The 20,866-nt window shown below is 44.4% G+C and overlaps 2 protein-coding genes and 1 long non-coding RNA gene across 3 annotated transcripts in view; all 3 read right to left on the minus strand.

Moving 5' to 3' along the window:
• The window catches only part of LOC139579777 (scavenger receptor cysteine-rich type 1 protein M130-like), a 144,175-nt gene that overhangs the window by 33,648 nt on the left and 89,661 nt on the right, over positions 1-20,866 (minus strand). The window lies entirely within an intron of this gene.
• On the minus strand, positions 389-7,069 carry LOC139577933 (immunoglobulin superfamily member 1-like). The gene is made up of 3 exons (XM_071405053.1): positions 6,787-7,069; positions 4,371-4,691; positions 389-717 (listed from the first exon to the last, which is right to left on the minus strand). Exons 1-3 carry the CDS (start codon positions 7,067-7,069, stop codon positions 389-391), a joined length of 933 nt encoding a protein of 310 aa, XP_071261154.1.
• Positions 16,762-18,915, minus strand: LOC139577765 (uncharacterized). The gene is made up of 3 exons (XR_011675399.1): positions 18,033-18,915; positions 17,490-17,801; positions 16,762-17,061 (listed from the first exon to the last, which is right to left on the minus strand). It is a non-coding gene; the product is annotated as an uncharacterized lncRNA (long non-coding RNA).

Genomic DNA, 20,866 nt, shown 5'->3' on the forward strand with positions numbered 1-20,866 from the left:
GGGCCTACAGTCACTGAGACAACATATGTTGATATCAGGCTTAAGCAGGACATCTGGAACAAGAGGAGAGAAAAAGAAAACGTAGCTCCTCAACTACTTTCCTCATTTAGATATGACAATAACATGACATGTGACAGTGGTAGTGAGTAGAGACGTTCACTGAGATAACACTCAAATACAAAAGCATTCTGGGATATTTAAGTTGTATTTGATTCCTACTTGACTGAGTGATATATTTCGCAAAACAGACTTCCAAGCTATACAGTCATCGTGAGAGGCTGGCAGAGGAGAGGCTGCAAACAGAAACACCTTTGATGAGGGGACTGATCATCATCAGATAGATCTGTGGGAAATCTGTCAATGACAAAGTTATAAGTCTGGTTCATGTTCAGTTACCTGTGACGGTGAGAGAGAGGAGATCGCTTTCAGAGGAGAAGTTGTGAGAGAAAACATAATTCTCATAAACACAGCTGTAGTTCCCTTGGTGGGAGTCATCTGCAGCAGGGAAGAGGAAGGCAGCAGAGTGATTGACAGCTGGCTGGGTCTGGGTTCTGTTGGAGCCGGTGAACGTGAGGAGGAAGGAGCCTCCTGGGTACTGTGGCTGAGTGGAGCAGGTGATGGTGAAGCTGTAGCCCCTGAACACCTCGGGCCCCTGGTGGCCCCTGGAGACCCCTCCCATTGAGTCAGTCAGGGAGATATCAGGCTGAACCAGGTGATCTGTAACAAATCAAATCAAAGTTTATTTGTCAGGCGCACCGAATAGAACAGGTGTAGACCTGACAGTGAAATGCTTATTTACAGGCCCTAACCAACAGTGCAATTTTTAAGTAAATAATAGATATTATGTGAACAATAGATTAGTAAGGGGAAAAAACAACAGTAAAAAGACAGTGAATAATAGTGAGGCTATATACAGTAGAGAGGCTATATACAGTAGAGAGGCTATATACAGTAGAGAGGCTATATACAGTAGTGAGGCTATATACAGTAGAGAGGCTATATACAGTAGAGAGGCTAAATACAGTAGTGAGGCTATATACAGTAGAGAGGCTATATACAGTGGCGAGGCTATATACAGTGGCGAGGCTATATACAGTGGCAAGGCTATATATAGTAGTGAGGCTATATACAGTAGAGAGGCTATATATAGTAGTGAGGCTATATACAGTAGAGAGGCTATATACAGTAGAGAGGCTATATACAGTAGAGAGGCTATATACAGTAGTGAGGCTATATACAGTAGAGAGGCTATATACAGTAGAGAGGCTAAATACAGTAGTGAGGCTATATACAGTAGAGAGGCTATATACAGTGGCGAGGCTATATACAGTGGCGAGGCTATATACAGTGGCAAGGCTATATATAGTAGTGAGGCTATATACAGTAGAGAGGCTATATATAGTAGTGAGGCTATATACAGTAGAGAGGCTATATACAGTAGAGAGGCTATATACAGTAGAGAGGCTATATACAGTGGCGAGGCTATATACAGTAGAGAGGCTATATACAGTAGTGAGGCTATATATAGTAGTGAGGCTATATACAGTAGTGAGGCTATATACAGTAGAGAGGTTATATACAGTAGAGAGGCTATATACAGTAGAGAGGCTATATACAGTGGCGAGGCTATATACAGTAGAGAGGCTATATACAGTAGTGAGGCTATATACAGTAGAGAGGCTATATACAGTAGAGAGGCTAAATACAGTAGAGAGGCTATATACGGTAGAGAGGCTATATACAGTAGAGGTTAAATACAGTAGGGAGGCTATGACAGTAGCGATGCTATATACAGTAGAGAGGCTATATACAGTAGGGAGGCGATAACAGTAGCGAGGCTATATACAGTAGAGAGGCTGTATACAGTAGAGAGGCTATACACAGTAGTGAGGCTATATACAGTAGAGAGGCTATACACAGTAGTGAGGCTATATACAGTAGGGAGGCTATAACAGTAGCGTGGCTATATACAGCAGAGAGGCTATATACAGTAGTGAGACTATACACAGTAGAGAGACGATAGACAGTAGAGATTTTATATACAGTAGAGAGGCTATATACAGTAGTGAGGCTATATACAGTAGAGAGGCTATATACAGTGGCGAGGCTATATACAGTAGAGAGGCTATATACAGTGGCGAGGCTATATACAGACAGGCTATATACAGTAGAGAGGCTATATACAGTAGAGAGGCTATATACAGTAGTGAGGCGATATACAGTAGAGAGGCTATATACAGTAGTGAGGCTATATACAGTAGTGAGGCTATATACAGTAGAGAGGCTATATACAGTAGTGAGGCTATATACAGTAGAGAGGCTATATACAGTAGAGAGGCTATATACAGTAGAGAGGCTATATAGAGTAGTGAGGCTATATACAGTCGAGAGGCTATATACAGTGGCGAGGCTATATACAGTAGAGAGGCTATATACAGTAGAGAGGCTATGTACAGTAGAGAGGCTATATACAGTAGAGAGGCTATATAGAGTAGTGAGGCTATATACAGCAGTGAGGCTAGACAGTAGAGAGGTTTTATACAGTAGGGAGGCTATAACAGTAGCGAGGCTATATACAGTAGAGAGGCTATATACAGTAGTGAGGCTATATACAGTAGAGAGGCTATACACAGTAGGGAGGCTATAACAGTAGCGAGGCAATATACAGCAGAGAGGCTATATACAGAAGTGGGCCTATTCACAGTAGAGAGACGATAGACAGTAGAGAGGTTATATACAGTAGAGAGGTTATATACAGTAGGGAGGCTATATACAGTAGAGAGGCTATATACAGTAGTGAGGCTTTATACAGTAGCGAGGCTATATACAGTAGAGAGGCTATATACAGTAGAGAGGATATATACAGTAGCGAGGCTATATACAGTTGAGAGGCTATATACAGTAGTGAGGCTATATACAGTTGAGAGGCTATATACAGTAGTGAGGCTATATACAGTTGAGAGGCTATATACAGTAGTGAGGCTATATACAGTTGAGAGGCTATATACAGTAGTGAGGCTATATACAGTAGAGAGGCTATATACAGTTGAGAGGCTATATACAGTAGCGAGGCTATGTACAGTAGCGAGGCTATATACAGGCACTGGTTAGTCGGGCTAATTGAGGTTGTATGTGCAAGAATGTATAGTTAAGGTGACTATGCACATATGATAAACAGAAAGTATCAGCAGCGTTAAAGTCCGGGTATCCATTTGATGACCTGTTCAGGAGTCTTACGGATTGGGGGTAAAAACTGTTGATAAGCCTTTTGGTCCTAGACTTGGCACTCCGGTAACGCTTGCCGTGCGGTGGTAGAGAGAACAGTCTATGACTGGGGAGGCTGGGTCTTTGACAATTGTTTAGGGCCTTCCTCTGACACCGTGCAGCTTAGCCCAAGTGATGTACTGGGCCGTACTCGCACTACCCTCTGTAGGGCCATGCGGTCGGAACCTGAGCAGTTACCATACCAGGCAGTGATGCAACCAGTCAGGATGCTCTCGATGTTGCAGCTGTAGAACCTTTTGAGGATCCGAGGACCCATGCCAAATACTTTTAGTTTCCTGAGTGGGAATAGGTTTTGTCGTGCCCTCTTTACGACTGTCTTGGTGTGTTTGGACCATTCTAGTTTGTTGGTGATGTGGACACCAAGGAACTTGAAGCTCTCAACCAGCTCCACTACAGCCCCGTCGATGAGAATGGGGGCGTGCTCGGTCCTCCTTTTCCTTTAGTCCACAATCATCTCCTTAGTCTTGGTTACGTTGAGGGACAGGTTGTTATTCTGACACCACCCGGCCAGGTCTCTGACGTCCTCCCCATAGGCTTGTCGTTGTCGGTGATCAGGCATACCACTGTTCTGTCGTCTGCAAACTTAATGATGGTGTTGGAGTCGTGCCTGGCCACGCAGTCGTGGGTGAACAGGGAGTACAGGAGGGGACTGAGCACGCACCCCTGAGGGGCTCCAGTGTTGAGGATCAGTGTGGCAGATGTGTTGCTACCTACCCTCACTACCTGGGGACGGCCCGTCAGGAAGTCCAGGATCCAGTTGTAGAGGGAGGTGTTTAGTCCCAAGATCCTTAGCTTAGTGATGAGCTTTGAGGGTACTATGGTGTTGAACGCTGAGCTGTCGTCAATGAACAGCATTCTCACATAGGTGTTCCTTTTGTCCAGGTGGGAAAGGGCAGTGTTAAGTGTAATAGAGATTGCATCATATTTTGCAAAGCAGACTTCCAAGCTAAACAGTCATCATGAGAGGCTGGCAGAGGAGAGGCTGCAAACAGAAACACCTTTGATGAGGGGACTGATCAACATCAGATAGATCTGTGGGAAATCTGTCAATGGCAAAGTTATAAGTCTGGTTCATGTTCAGTTACCTGTGACGGTGAGAGAGAGGAGATCGCTTTCAGAGGAGAAGTTGTGAGAGAAAACATAATTCTCATAAACACAGCTGTAGTTCCCTTGGTGGGAGTCATCTGCAGCAGGGAAGAGGAAGGCAGCAGAGTGATTGACAGCTGGCTGGGTCTGGGTTCTGTTGGAGCCGGTGAACGTGAGGAGGAAGGAGCCTCCTGGGTACTGTGGCTGAGTGGAGCAGGTGATGGTGAAGCTGTAGCCCCTGAACATCTCGGGCCCCTGGTGGCCCCTGGAGACCCCTCCCATTGAGTCAGTCAGGGAGATATCAGGCTGAACCAGGTGATCTGTAACAAATCAAATCAAAGTTTATTTGTCAGGCGCACCGAATAGAACAGGTGTAGACCTGACAGTGAAATGCTTATTTACAGGCCCTAACCAACAGTGCAATTTTTAAGTAAATAATAGATATTATGTGAACAATAGATTAGTAAGGGGAAAAAACAACAGTAAAAAGACAGTGAATAATAGTGAGGCTATATACAGTAGTGAGGCTATATACAGTAGAGAGGCTATATACAGTAGAGAGGCTATATACAGTAGAGAGGCTATATACAGTAGAGAGGCTATATACAGTGGCAAGGCTATATATAGTAGTGAGGCTATATACAGTAGAGAGGCTATATATAGTAGTGAGGCTATATACAGTAGTGAGGCTATATACAGTAGAGAGGTTATATACAGTAGAGAGGCTATATACAGTGGCGAGGCTATATACAGTAGAGAGGCTATATACAGTAGTGAGGCTATATACAGTAGAGAGGCTATATACAGTAGTGAGGCTATATACAGTAGAGAGGCTATATACGGTAGAGAGGCTATATACAGTAGAGGTTAAATACAGTAGGGAGGCTATGACAGTAGCGAGGCTATATACAGTAGAGAGGCTATATACAGTAGGGAGGCGATAACAGTAGCGAGGCTATATACAGTAGAGAGGCTGTATACAGTAGAGAGGCTATACACAGTAGTGAGGCTATATACAGTAGAGAGGCTATACACAGTAGTGAGGCTATATACAGTAGTGAGGCTATATACAGTAGAGAGGCTATATACAGTTGAGAGGCTATATACAGTAGCGAGGCTATATACAGTAGCGAGGCTATATACAGGCACTGGTTAGTCGGGCTAATTGAGGTTGTATGTGCAAGAATGTATAGTTAAGGTGACTATGCACATATGATAAACAGAAAGTATCAGCAGCGTTAAAGTCCGGGTATCCATTTGATGACCTGTTCAGGAGTCTTACGGATTGGGGGTAAAAACTGTTGATAAGCCTTTTGGTCCTAGACTTGGCACTCCGGTAACGCTTGCCGTGCGGTGGTAGAGAGAACAGTCTATGACTGGGGAGGCTGGGTCTTTGACAATTGTTTAGGGCCTTCCTCTGACACCGTGCAGCTTAGCCCAAGTGATGTACTGGGCCGTACTCGCACTACCCTCTGTAGGGCCATGCGGTCGGAACCTGAGCAGTTACCATACCAGGCAGTGATGCAACCAGTCAGGATGCTCTCGATGTTGCAGCTGTAGAACCTTTTGAGGATCCGAGGACCCATGCCAAATACTTTTAGTTTCCTGAGTGGGAATAGGTTTTGTCGTGCCCTCTTTACGACTGTCTTGGTGTGTTTGGACCATTCTAGTTTGTTGGTGATGTGGACACCAAGGAACTTGAAGCTCTCAACCAGCTCCACTACAGCCCCGTCGATGAGAATGGGGGCGTGCTCGGTCCTCCTTTTCCTTTAGTCCACAATCATCTCCTTAGTCTTGGTTACGTTGAGGGACAGGTTGTTATTCTGACACCACCCGGCCAGGTCTCTGACGTCCTCCCCATAGGCTTGTCGTTGTCGGTGATCAGGCATACCACTGTTCTGTCGTCTGCAAACTTAATGATGGTGTTGGAGTCGTGCCTGGCCACGCAGTCGTGGGTGAACAGGGAGTACAGGAGGGGACTGAGCACGCACCCCTGAGGGGCTCCAGTGTTGAGGATCAGTGTGGCAGATGTGTTGCTACCTACCCTCACTACCTGGGGACGGCCCGTCAGGAAGTCCAGGATACAGTTGTAGAGCGAGGTGTTTAGTCCCAAGATCCTTAGCTTAGTGATGAGCTTTGAGGGTACTATGGTGTTGAACGCTGAGCTGTCGTCAATGAACAGCATTCTCACATAGGTGTTCCTTTTGTCCAGGTGGGAAAGGGCAGTGTTAAGTGTAATAGAGATTGCATCATATTTTGCAAAGCAGACTTCCAAGCTAAACAGTCATCATGAGAGGCTGGCAGAGGAGAGGCTGCAAACAGAAACACCTTTGATGAGGGGACTGATCAACATCAGATAGATCTGTGGGAAATCTGTCAATGGCAAAGTTATAAGTCTGGTTCATGTTCAGTTACCTGTGACGGTGAGAGAGAGGAGATCGCTTTCAGAGGAGAAGTTGTGAGAGAAAACATAATTCTCATAAACACAGCTGTAGTTCCCTTGGTGGGAGTCATCTGCAGCAGGGAAGAGGAAGGCAGCAGAGTGATTGACAGCTGGCTGGGTCTGGGTTCTGTTGGAGCCGGTGAACGTGAGGAGGAAGGAGCCTCTTGGGTACTGTGGCTGAGTGGAGCAGGTGATGGTGAAGCTGTAGCCCCTGAACATCTCGGGCCCCTGGTGGCCCCTGGAGACCCCTCCCATTGAGTCAGTCAGGGAGATATCAGGCTGAACCAGGTGATCTGTAACAAATCAAATCAAAGTTTATTTGTCAGGCGCACCGAATAGAACAGGTGTAGACCTGACAGTGAAATGCTTATTTACAGGCCCTAACCAACAGTGCAATTTTTAAGTAAATAATAGATATTATGTGAACAATAGATTAGTAAGGGGAAAAAACAACAGTAAAAAGACAGTGAATAATAGTGAGGCTATATACAGTAGTGAGGCTATATACAGTAGAGAGGCTATATACAGTAGAGAGGCTATATACAGTAGTGAGGCTATATACAGTAGAGAGGCTATATACAGTAGAGAGGCTATATATAGTAGTGAGGCTATATACAGTAGAGAGGCTATATACAGTAGAGAGGCTATATACAGTAGAGAGGCTATATACAGTAGTGAGGCTATATACAGTAGAGAGGCTATATACAGTAGTGAGGCTATATACAGTAGAGAGGCTATATACGGTAGAGAGGCTATATACAGTAGAGAGGCTATATACAGTAGTGAGGCTATATACAGTAGAGAGGCTATATACAGTAGAGAGGCTATATACAGTAGAGAGGCTATATACAGTAGTGAGGCTATATATAGTAGTGAGGCTATATACAGTAGAGAGGCTATATACAGTAGTGAGGCTATATACAGTAGAGAGGCTATATACAGTAGAGAGGCTATATACAGTAGAGAGGCTATATACAGTAGAGAGGCTATATACAGTGGCAAGGCTATATATAGTAGTGAGGCTATATACAGTAGAGAGGCTATATATAGTAGTGAGGCTATATACAGTAGTGAGGCTATATACAGTAGAGAGGTTATATACAGTAGAGAGGCTATATACAGTGGCGAGGCTATATACAGTAGAGAGGCTATATACAGTAGTGAGGCTATATACAGTAGAGAGGCTATATACAGTAGTGAGGCTATATACAGTAGAGAGGCTATATACGGTAGAGAGGCTATATACAGTAGAGGTTAAATACAGTAGGGAGGCTATGACAGTAGCGAGGCTATATACAGTAGAGAGGCTATATACAGTAGGGAGGCGATAACAGTAGCGAGGCTATATACAGTAGAGAGGCTGTATACAGTAGAGAGGCTATACACAGTAGTGAGGCTATATACAGTAGAGAGGCTATACACAGTAGTGAGGCTATATACAGTAGTGAGGCTATATACAGTAGAGAGGCTATATACAGTAGGGAGGCTATAACAGTAGCGTGGCTATATACAGCAGAGAGGCTATATACAGTAGTGAGACTATACACAGTAGAGAGACGATAGACAGTAGAGATTTTATATACAGTAGAGAGGCTATATACAGTAGTGAGGCTATATACAGTAGAGAGGCTATATACAGTAGTGAGGCTATATACAGTAGTGAGGCTATATACAGTAGTGAGGCGATATACAGTAGAGAGGCTATATACAGTAGTGAGGCTATATACAGTAGTGAGGCGATATACAGTAGAGAGGCTATATACAGTAGTGAGGCTATATACAGTAGTGAGGCTATATACAGTAGAGAGGCTATATACAGTAGTGAGGCCATATACAGTAGAGAGGCTATATACAGTAGTAAGGCTATATACAGTTGAGAGGCTATATACAGTAGAGAGGCTATATACAGTAGAGAGGCTATATACAGTAGAGAGGCTATATAGAGTAGTGAGGCTATATACAGTCGAGAGGCTATATACAGTGGCGAGGCTATATACAGTAGAGAGGCTATATACAGTAGAGAGGCTATGTACAGTAGAGAGGCTATATACAGTAGAGAGGCTATATAGAGTAGTGAGGCTATATACAGCAGTGAGGCTAGACAGTAGAGAGGTTTTATACAGTAGGGAGGCTATAACAGTAGCGAGGCTATATACAGTAGAGAGGCTATATACAGTAGTGAGGCTATATACAGTAGAGAGGCTATACACAGTAGGGAGGCTATAACAGTAGCGAGGCAATATACAGCAGAGAGGCTATATACAGAAGTGGGCCTATTCACAGTAGAGAGACGATAGACAGTAGAGAGGTTATATACAGTAGAGAGGTTATATACAGTAGGGAGGCTATATACAGTAGAGAGGCTATATACAGTAGTGAGGCTTTATACAGTAGCGAGGCTATATACAGTAGAGAGGCTATATACAGTAGCGAGGCTATATACAGGCACTGGTTAGTCGGGCTAATTGAGGTTGTATGTGCAAGAATGTATAGTTAAGGTGACTATGCACATATGATAAACAGAAAGTATCAGCAGCGTTAAAGTCCGGGTATCCATTTGATGACCTGTTCAGGAGTCTTACGGATTGGGGGTAAAAACTGTTGATAAGCCTTTTGGTCCTAGACTTGGCACTCCGGTAACGCTTGCCGTGCGGTGGTAGAGAGAACAGTCTATGACTGGGGAGGCTGGGTCTTTGACAATTGTTTAGGGCCTTCCTCTGACACCGTGCAGCTTAGCCCAAGTGATGTACTGGGCCGTACTCGCACTACCCTCTGTAGGGCCATGCGGTCGGAACCTGAGCAGTTACCATACCAGGCAGTGATGCAACCAGTCAGGATGCTCTCGATGTTGCAGCTGTAGAACCTTTTGAGGATCCGAGGACCCATGCCAAATACTTTTAGTTTCCTGAGTGGGAATAGGTTTTGTCGTGCCCTCTTTACGACTGTCTTGGTGTGTTTGGACCATTCTAGTTTGTTGGTGATGTGGACACCAAGGAACTTGAAGCTCTCAACCAGCTCCACTACAGCCCCGTCGATGAGAATGGGGGCGTGCTCGGTCCTCCTTTTCCTTTAGTCCACAATCATCTCCTTAGTCTTGGTTACGTTGAGGGACAGGTTGTTATTCTGACACCACCCGGCCAGGTCTCTGACGTCCTCCCCATAGGCTTGTCGTTGTCGGTGATCAGGCATACCACTGTTCTGTCGTCTGCAAACTTAATGATGGTGTTGGAGTCGTGCCTGGCCACGCAGTCGTGGGTGAACAGGGAGTACAGGAGGGGACTGAGCACGCACCCCTGAGGGGCTCCAGTGTTGAGGATCAGTGTGGCAGATGTGTTGCTACCTACCCTCACTACCTGGGGACGGCCCGTCAGGAAGTCCAGGATCCAGTTGTAGAGGGAGGTGTTTAGTCCCAAGATCCTTAGCTTAGTGATGAGCTTTGAGGGTACTATGGTGTTGAACGCTGAGCTGTCGTCAATGAACAGCATTCTCACATAGGTGTTCCTTTTGTCCAGGTGGGAAAGGGCAGTGTTAAGTGTAATAGAGATTGCATCATATTTTGCAAAGCAGACTTCCAAGCTAAACAGTCATCATGAGAGGCTGGCAGAGGAGAGGCTGCAAACAGAAACACCTTTGATGAGGGGACTGATCAACATCAGATAGATCTGTGGGAAATCTGTCAATGGCAAAGTTATAAGTCTGGTTCATGTTCAGTTACCTGTGACGGTGAGAGAGAGGAGATCGCTTTCAGAGGAGAAGTTGTGAGAGAAAACATAATTCTCATAAACACAGCTGTAGTTCCCTTGGTGGGAGTCATCTGTAGCAGGGAAGAGGAAGGCAGCAGAGTGATTGACAGCTGGCTGGGTCTGGGTTCTGTTGGAGCCGGTGAACGTGAGGAGGAAGGAGCCTCCTGGGTACTGTGGCTGAGTGGAGCAGGTGATGGTGAAGCTGTAGCCCCTGAACACCTCGGGCCCCTGGTGGCCCCTGGAGACCCCTCCCATTGAGTCAGTCAGGGAGATATCAGGCTGAACCAGGTGATCTGTAACAAATCAAATCAAAGTTTATTTGTCAGGCGCACCGAATAGAACAGGTGTAGACCTGACAGTGAAATGCTTATTTACAGGCCCTAACCAACAGTGCAATTTTTAAGTAAATAATAGATATTATGTGAACAATAGATTAGTAAGGGGGAAAAACAACAGTAAAAAGACAGTGAATAATAGTGAGGCTATATACAGTAGAGAGGTTATATAGAGTGGCGAGGCTATATACAGTAGAGAGGCTATATACAGTAGTGAGGCTATATACAGTAGAGAGGTTATATACAGTGGCGAGGCTATATACAGTGGCGAGGCTATATACAGTGGCAAGGCTATATATAGTAGTGAGGCTATATACAGTAGAGAGGCTATATATAGTAGTGAGGCTATATACAGTAGAGAGGCTATATAGAGTAGTGAGGCTATATACAGTAGAGAGGCTATATGTAGAGAGGCTATATATAGTAGTGAGGCTATATACAGTAGAGAGGCTATATACAGTAGAGAGGCTATATACAGTAGAGAGGCTATATACAGTAGCGAGGCTATATACAGGCACTGGTTAGTCGGGCTAATTGAGGTTGTATGTGCAAGAATGTATGTTGAGGACCAGGGGGTGCTATTTTCACTTTTGGGGAAAATCGTATGATTTTTAAACGGCCTCGTACTCAATTCTTGCTTGTACAATATGCATATTATTATTACTATTGGATAGAAAACAGTCTCTAGTTTCTAAAAACGTTTGAATTATTTCTCTAAGTGAAACAGAACTCTTTTTACAGACCATTTCCTAACCGGAAGTGAGATTTCCAAAAGCGAAGTCTCTCTTTAAGAGCTTGTCTATAAAAGGGCATGTCACTTATGACTGTAGAAACACGTCATACGCCTTCCCCTGGGTGTCATGCGGAAGTCAGAAAAGAAATCACTTGATTATCTCGTCCTGGGATTGAACACAACCTCTTGGACTGAGACGTGCGCACTTTATATTTTTTCCTGGAAGCGAAGTTGGACCTGTACTCGGCTCATGGAAGAACCTTGTTAAAGGTGAATATGATCTCTGGCTTCGATTTTATTTGATACATGTCACAATATCATCCTAAAGTATGTTTTTTCAATATAGTTTAATTATATTATTGAATTTTATTCTGGACTTTAGACGTGATGCGACGCAAGATTTGGTTCAAGAATGAGAGGTTAGCATCGCACGGCCAGTGTGCTTGCTAATTCAAGAGGGAAATCGTTCGTTCTGGATCGAAATAAAGACGTTTCTGAACAAAGGACCCCTTGGAGAACATTCTGATGGGAGATCAACAAAGATAAGGACCCAATTTGGGATGCTTTTTCATATATCTGTCGAACTGTGCTATGCTACCGTTTGACTAGAATCAATGCTGCTGTGTGCTAGCTATTGTAGTAAGCTAATATAACGATATATTGTGTTTTCGCTGTAAAACACTTCAAAAATCGGAAATATTGGCTATATTCACAAGATATTTGTCTTTCATTCGCTATCCACCATATATTTGCCTGAAATGTTTTATGATGAGTAATTAGGTAGTTGACGTTGGTGTCTGTATTTACTCTGGCTACTCCCATGCGATTTCTGACTGTAGCTATGATGGTAGCAGTAATGTAAAACTGATTTATAGCTAAAATATGCACATTTTTCGAACAAAACATAGATTTATTGTGTAACATGTTATAGGACTGTCATCTGAGGTAGTTTTTTCTAGGTTATTTAGGTTGGTTCTAGTTTAGTTAGGTTGGCTTGTGCATGCTACCTGCATGCTACCGTTGCTGTGTCTGTCTGTCTTTTGTATTTGGTGGTGAGCTAACATAAATATATGTGGTGTTTTCTCTGTAAAACATTTTAAAAATCGGACATGTTGGCTGAATTCACAAGATGTTTATCTTTCAAATGCTGTATTGGACTTGTTAATGTGTGAAAGTTAAATATTTCAAATTTTTGTTTTTTTGAATTTGCCGCTCTTCCTTTTCAGTGGAATGTGGGCGGAGTTCCGCTAGCGGAACGGGGGGGTCAGACAGGTTAAGGTGACTATGCACATATGATAAACAGAAAGTACCAGCAGCGTAAAAGTCCGGGTATCCATTTGATGACCTGTTCAGGAGTCTTACGGATTGGGGGTAAAAACTGTTGATAAGCCTTTTGGTCCTAGACTTGGCCCTCCGGTAACGCTTGCCGTGCGGTGGTAGAGAGAACAGTCTATGACTGGGGTGGCTGGGTCTTTGATTATTGTTTAGGGCCTTCCTCTGACACCGTGCAGCTTAGCCCCAGTGATGTACTGGGCCGTACTCGCACTACCCTCTGTAGGGCCATGCGGTCGGAGACTGAGCGGTTGCCATACCAGGTAGTGATGCAACCAGTCAGGATGCTCTCGATGTTGCAGCTGTAGAACCTTTTGAGGATCTGAGGACCCATGCCAAATCTTTTTTAGTTTCCTGAGTGGGAATAGGTTTTGTCGTGCCCTCTTTACGACTGTCTTGGTGTGTTTGGACCATTCTAGTTTGTTGGTGATGTGGACACCAAGGAACTTGAAGCTCTCAACCAGCTCCACTACAGCACCGTCGATGAGAATGGGGGCGTGCTCGGTCCTCCTTTTCCTTTAGTCCACAATCATATCCTTAGTCTTGGTTACGTTGAGGGACAGGTTGTTATTCTGACACCACCCGGCCAGGTCTCTGACGTCCTCCCTATAGGCTTGTCGTTGTCTCTGTCGTCTGCAAACTTAATGATGGTGTTGGAGTCGTGCCTGGCCACGCAGTCGTGGGTGAACAGGGAGTACAGGAGGGGACTGAGCACGCACCCCTGAGGGGCTCCAGTGTTGAGGATCAGCGTGGCAGATGTGTTGCTACCTACCCTCACCACCTGTACCACCACACATAGGTGTTCCTTTTGTCCAGGTGGGAAAGGGCAGTGTTAAGTGTAATAGAGATTCCATCATCTGTGGATCTGTTTGGGCGGTATGCAAATTGGAGTGGGTCTAGGGTTTCTGGGATAATGGTGTTGATGTGAGCCATGACCAACCTTTCAAAGCACTTCATGGCTACGGATTTGAGTGCTACGGGTCTGTAGTCATTTAGGCAGGTTGCCTTAGTCTTCTTGGGCACAGGGACTATGGTGGTCTGCTTGAATCATGTTGGCATTACAGACTCAATCAGGTACATGTTGAAAATGTCAGTGAAGACACCTGCCAGTTGGTCAGCACAAGCATAGAGCACACGTCCTGGTAATCTGTCTGGCCCTGCGGCCTTGTGAATGTTGACCTGTTTAAATGTCTTACTCACATCGACTAGAGCGTGATCACACAGTCATCCAGAACAGCTGGTGCTCTCATGCATGCCTCAGTGTTGCTTGCCTCGAAGCGAGCACAGAAGCGATTTGGCTCGTCTCACTGGGAAGCTCGTGGCTGTGCTTCCTTTGTAGTCTGTAATAGTTTGCAAGCCCTGCCACAAGCCCTGCGTTGGAGCTGGTGTAGTACGATTCAGTCTTAGCCCTGTATTGGCGTTTTGCCTGTTTGATGGTTCGTCGGAGGCATAGCAGGATTTCTTATCAGCTTCCGGGTTAGAGTCCAGCACCTTGAAAGTGGCAGCTCTACACTTTAGCTCAGTGCGAATGCTGCCTGTAATTCATGGCTTCTGGTTGGGGTATGTACGTACAGCTACTGTGGGGATGATGTCCCTGATGAAGATATTTATAAAGCCAGTGAATGATGTGGTGTACTCCTCAATGCAATCGGAAGAATCCCGGAACATGTTCCAGTCTGTGATAGCAAAACAGTCCTGTAGTTTAGCATCTGCTTCATCTGACCACTTTTTTAAAAACCCGAGTCACTGGTGCTTCCTGCTTTAATTTTAGCTTGTAAGCAGGAATCAGGAGGATAGTATTGTGGTCAGATTTACCAAATGGAGGGCGAGGGAGAGCTTTGTATGTGTCTCTGTGTCTGGAGTAGAGGTGATCTAGATTTTTTTCACTCTGGTTGCGCATTTAACATGTTGATAGAAATTAGGTAAAACTGATTTAAGTTTCCCTGCATTAAAGTCTCCGGCCACTAGGAGCGCCGCCTCTGGGTGAGTGGTTTCCTTGTTTGCTCTTTTCCTTATACAGCTGACTGAGTGCGGTCTTAGTACCAGCATCCGTCTGTAGTGGTAAATAAACAGCCACGAAGAGTATAGATGAAAACTCTCTTGGCAAACAATGTGGTCTACAGTTTATCATAAGATACTCTACTTCAGGCGAGCAAAATCTAGAGACTTCCTTAGATTTCGTGCACCAGCTGTTGTTCACAGATATGCACAGACCGCCCCCCTCGTCTTACCGGAGTGTGCTGTTCTATCTAGCCGGTACAGCGTATATCCTGCTATCTGAGTATCCATATCATCATTCAGCCACGATTCCGTGAAACATAAGATGTTACAGTTATTGATGTGCAGTTGGATATTCGTGTTCGTACGTCGTCTAATTTTTTGTCCCGTGATTGTATGTTGGCGAATAATATTAACGGTAACGGGAGCTTTCCCACTCGCCTTCTGCGGATCCTTACGAGTTACCTCGGTGTCCTCTGTACCTGCGTCTCTTTCTATTGCCAATAATGGGGATGTCGGCCTTGTCGGGTGTAGCAGTACATCCTGTGCTTCCTGCTTGTTGAAGAAAACATCTCAGTCTAATCCGAGGTGAGTGATCTCAGTCCTGATGTCCTGATGTCCTGATGTCCTGATGTCCTGATGTCCTGATGTCCTGATGTCCTGATGTCCTGATGTCCTGATGTCCTGATGTCCTGATGTCCTGATGTCCAGATGTCCTGATGTCCTGATGTCCTGATGTGTCCTGATGTCCTGATGTCCTGATGTCCTGATGTCCTGATGTCCTGATGTCCTGATGTCCTGATGTCCTGATGTCCTGATGTCCAGAAGCTCTTTCTTGCCGTAAGAGACGGTGGCAGAAACATTATGTACAAAGTAAGTTACAAATAACACAAACACCCCCTCATAAGAGTACAACTGGTTAGTCGCCCGTAAAACTGCTGCCATGTCTTCAGGCGCCATTATATTTTATAACAATAAAAGAGAAGAAGAAAAACCTCTTCAACTAGTTTCCTATAGATATGACAATAACATCAGCATGTAACAGTGCTAGCCACCCTCCCTCACAGGGCAACATGAGTAGTGGGCCTACAGTCACTGAGACAACATATGTTGATATCAGGCTTAAGCAGGACATCTGGAACAAGAGGAGAGAAAAAGATAACGTAGCTCCTCAACTACTTTCCTCATTTAGATATGACAATAACATGACATGTGACAGTGGTAGTGAGTAGAGACGTTCACTGAGATGACACTCAAATACAAAAGCATTCTGGGATATTTCAGTTGTATTTGATTCCTTCTTGACTGAGTGATCTATTTTGCAAAGCAGACAGACAATCTAAACAATAATTGTATGAATGAAGGAAATCAGTTGAATATAATTATAATATGTTGTTATTACCTGAGCAGATCACTGTGAGTCCAGGAAGGAGATCATAACTTCGGGAACACTCCCTCAGTGAAGACTCAGACCCAAAACAGGAAACTCCAAACCCTCTAGTGGTGTTTCCAGGAAGTACTGAAACAGTGGAGCCACAACCCAGCTGTCTACACACTACTGCAGCTATATCCCCCCAGATATCAACTCCCACAATCCTCCACTCTCCCTGGTCGTACCACTCCACTCCACCAGCACAGCGACTGCCTCCTCCCACCAGCCTCACATCATCAGGCTCTGAGAAAAGAAAAGAGAGAGACAGTAATCTTATTATTTTCTCACTAAAACACACCTATATTGTCTCTCATATGCTTCACTCCGGGTGAGAAACAATGTTGATTGAGTGACAAACTGTTTCTTACCTGAGCAGGTGAGTCCAACAGCATTACCAGGTAGGCAGGTGTTGTGTTTTCTGTCTGAGGTGTCACAGTCCAGGAGAAGGGACTCATTGCCTTTACACTGGAACTCTTTATCCCAGGTCTGACCCTCACCTCCTCCATAGAGCCCCCCCTGTAGAGCTGCAGGAGCCCCACAGCCAAGCTCCCCACAGACTACCTCTGCATCCTGCCGGTCAAAGTCAGCTTCACACACTGAGGCCCAGGACTGATTGGACTTCACCTCCACTCTCCCAGAGCAGAGACCAGCTCCATCCACAAGCCGCACAGACTCTGGAGAAAAAGAGTTGGTTGAACATTCAATCAGTTTTGTTGATGACACTGTCAAGGACTAAACACAAATATGTTGGATAAAAGATAGTAGTTTGCTATGTTTGATACTATAAGAGGTAGAAATGGGTTCTTAGTCACTCAGGATCGGGTTGGGAATAATGCAGGCAGGAGACAGGAATAAGTTCACTTCACTTTATAGAAAATAAACAGCTGGACATCCATCAGGCAGCTTCACTTCAGTACCATCTGAACTACAATGATCTGCCCATGAACATCTCCCATAAACCAATATGACAAACACAAATATAATGTTTAAATACATCTGACATCTCTCCCTCTATTTAAATGATATAAAAACACATAAAACATGATACATGGTAATAATGTATAATGTACAAATAAATCTCTCATTATGACCAGTCTCTTACCTGAACAGATCACATGAAGATAATATTCACCAAAACAGTAACCAGGTCCTCCTCTGATGTCACACTGTCTAAAAAATGACTCATTTCCCCGACAACTATAAAGAAAGAATCCTCTTCTTCTTCCATCCTTAACCAGAGGTCCAATAGATTCAGCTACAGGATTCCCACAGTCCAGCTGTCTACAAACAACCTTGGCCTCTTTCATTATGCTCCACCAACTAGGACATAGACCCAACCACTCTCCTCTGTAGAAGACTTCCACTGTCCCAGAACAGGAAGTGGTCCCATCCACCAGTCTGACTGAGTTTTCAGCTGTAAACAGCAGAGAGGAAAACACAGTGGTGAGGACAGATGATGACAGTGATTCTGTTATTCTAACAGCAGTAATGCTTTGTGGTTGACAAGTATTAGTAGTTCCATTAAACACTACATGTTATTGGGTTTTAGAATGGTTTGTATGGACACATGAATTTCTCCATGTGGGATAATAAAGTTGACCAATATTGAACTGCTATAATCACTGTAGATTTATACTCTACCTACCTGGTGGACTGACGCTTTGAGCCTGGAGATCTGAGGAGAAAGGGAGGAGTCAGAGGAAGAGAGAGACAGAGGAGAATGGGAGGAGTCAGAGGAAGAGAGAGACAGAGGAGAAAGGGAGGAGTAAGAGGAAGAGAGAGAGAGAGGAGAAAGGGAGGAGTCAGAGGAAGAGAGAGACAGAGGAGAAAGGGAGGAGTCAAAGGAAGAGAGAGACAGAGGAGAAAGGGAGGAGTCAGAGGAAGAGAGAGACAGAGGAGAAAGGGAGGAGTCAGAGGAAGAGAGAGACAGAGGAGAAAGGGAGGAGTAAGAGGAAGAAAGAGAGAGAGGAGAAAGGGAGGAGTCAGAGGAAGAGAGAGACAGAGGAGAAAGGGAGGAGTCAGAGGAAGAGAGAGACAGAGGAGAAAGGGAGGAGTCAGAGGAAGAGAGAGACAGAGGAGAAAGGGAGGAGTCAGAGGAAGAGAGAGACAGAGGAGAAAGGGAGGAGTCAGAGGAAGAGAGAGACAGAGGAGAAAGGGAGGAGTCAGAGGAAGAGAGAGACAGAGGAGAAAGGGAGGAGTCAGAGGAAGAGAGAGACAGAGGTTAAATGAACATCAACATGACCTTTCATGATGTGATGGGGAAGACAGGCTTATCGTTGGTATGGTGCAACAACACCCATGTGTACATACACTATATATACAAAAGTATGTGGACACCCCTTCAAATTGTGTGGTAGAACTTCACAAAGCCCTGACTTCAACTCCATCGAACACCTTTGTGATGAATTGGAACGCCGACTTCGAGTCAGGTCTAATCGCCCAACCTCACTAATGCTCTTGTGGCTGAATGGAAGCAAGTCCCTGCAGCAATGTTCCAACATCTAGTGGAAACCCTTCCCAGAAGAGTGGAGGCTGTTATAGCAGCAAAGGGGGACCAACTCCATGCAAATACCCATGATTTTGGATTGAGATGTTTGAACAGCAGGTGTCCACATACTTTTGGTGATTTAGTGTATATTCTGCAGATGGCTGGCTGGCTGGCTGGCTGGCTGGCAGACAGACAGACAGACAGACAGACAGACAGACAGACAGACAGACAGACAGACAGACAGACAGACAGACAGACAGACAGACAGACAGACAGACAGACAGACAGACAGACAGAACTACTAGTCACCCCTCCACTCTCTCCCTGAGTCCAGGCCCCAGACAGACAGAACTACTCCCCCTCTCCCCTCTCCTCTTCTCTCCCCTCTTCTCTCCCCTCTCCTCTTCTCTCCCCTCTCCTCTTCTCTCCCCTCTCCTCTTCTCTCCCCTCTCCTCTTCAGTTTGGAACTTGGTAGTGAGTTTAGTGAGTGTTGCAACCGAGGACAGACCATTTTTAAGCGTTCATCACTCTGTGGTCCCGTTCTGTGTGACCTACCACTTCACAGATGAGCTATAAGACTGTTAAATAGTTCAATAATGGTTACCTGGACTGTCTGCACTGACAATACAAACACTCACAAGACTACACATACACACTATATAAACACTCACGCAGACTACACATATACACTATATAAACACTCACGCAGACTACACATATACACTATATAAACACTCACTAGACTACACATACACACTATATAAACACTCACTAGACTACACATACACACTATATAAACACTCACCAGACTACACATACACACTATATAAACACTCACTAGACTACACATACACACTATATAAACACTCACTAGACTACACATACACACTATATAAACACTCACTAGACTACACATACACACCATATAAACACTCACTAGACTACACATATACACTATATAAACACTCACTAGACTACACATACACACTATATAAACACTCACTAGACTACACATACACACTATATAAACACTCACTAGACTACACATACACACTATATAAACACTCACCAGACTACACATACACACTATATAAACACTCATAAATTACATAGACTTGTAACGGCAGTCTAAGTCGTCCTCCTCATCGGACGAGGAGAGGCGAGAAGGATCGGAGGACCAATGTACAGCGTGGTAAGTTTCCATGATTTAATAACACGAAAACTAGACAAAATACAAAACAACAAACGAACCAACCGTCACAGTCCCGTGTGGAACAAACACTGACACAGGAAACAACCACCCACAAATCCCCAACACAAAACAAGCCACCTATATATGATTCTCAATCAGGGACAACGATTGACAGCTGCCTCTGATTGAGAACCATATTAGGCTGAACACAGAAACAGACAAACTAGACACACAACATAGAATGCCCACCCAGCTCACGTCCTGACCAACACTAAAACAAGCACAACACATAAGAACTCTGGTCAGGACGTGACAAGACTAAACACACACATATTTTACATTCAATATATGCCACTTTACCCTGCTTTCATGTACATATCTACCTCAAATACCTTATTATTATCTATCCTGATGTCTAGTCACTTTACCCTGCCTTCATGTACATATCTACCTCAAATACCGTATTATTATCTATCCTGATGTCTAGTCACTTTACCCTGCCTTCATGTACATATCTACCTCAAATACCTTATTATTATCTATCCTGATGTCTAGTCACTTTACCCTGCCTTCATGTACACATCTACCTCAAATACCTTATTATTATCTATCCTGATGTCTAGTCACTTTACCCTGGCTTCATGTACACATCTACCTCAAATACCTTATTATTATCTATCCTGATGTCAAGTCACTTTACCCTGCCTTCATGTACATATCTACCTCAAATACCTTATTATTATCTATCCTGATGTCTAGTCACTTTACCCTGCCTTCATGTACATATCTACCTCAAATA

This window comes from Salvelinus alpinus, chromosome 6 (assembly GCF_045679555.1).
Source record: "Salvelinus alpinus chromosome 6, SLU_Salpinus.1, whole genome shotgun sequence".
Classification (NCBI taxonomy): domain Eukaryota; kingdom Metazoa; phylum Chordata; class Actinopteri; order Salmoniformes; family Salmonidae; genus Salvelinus; species Salvelinus alpinus.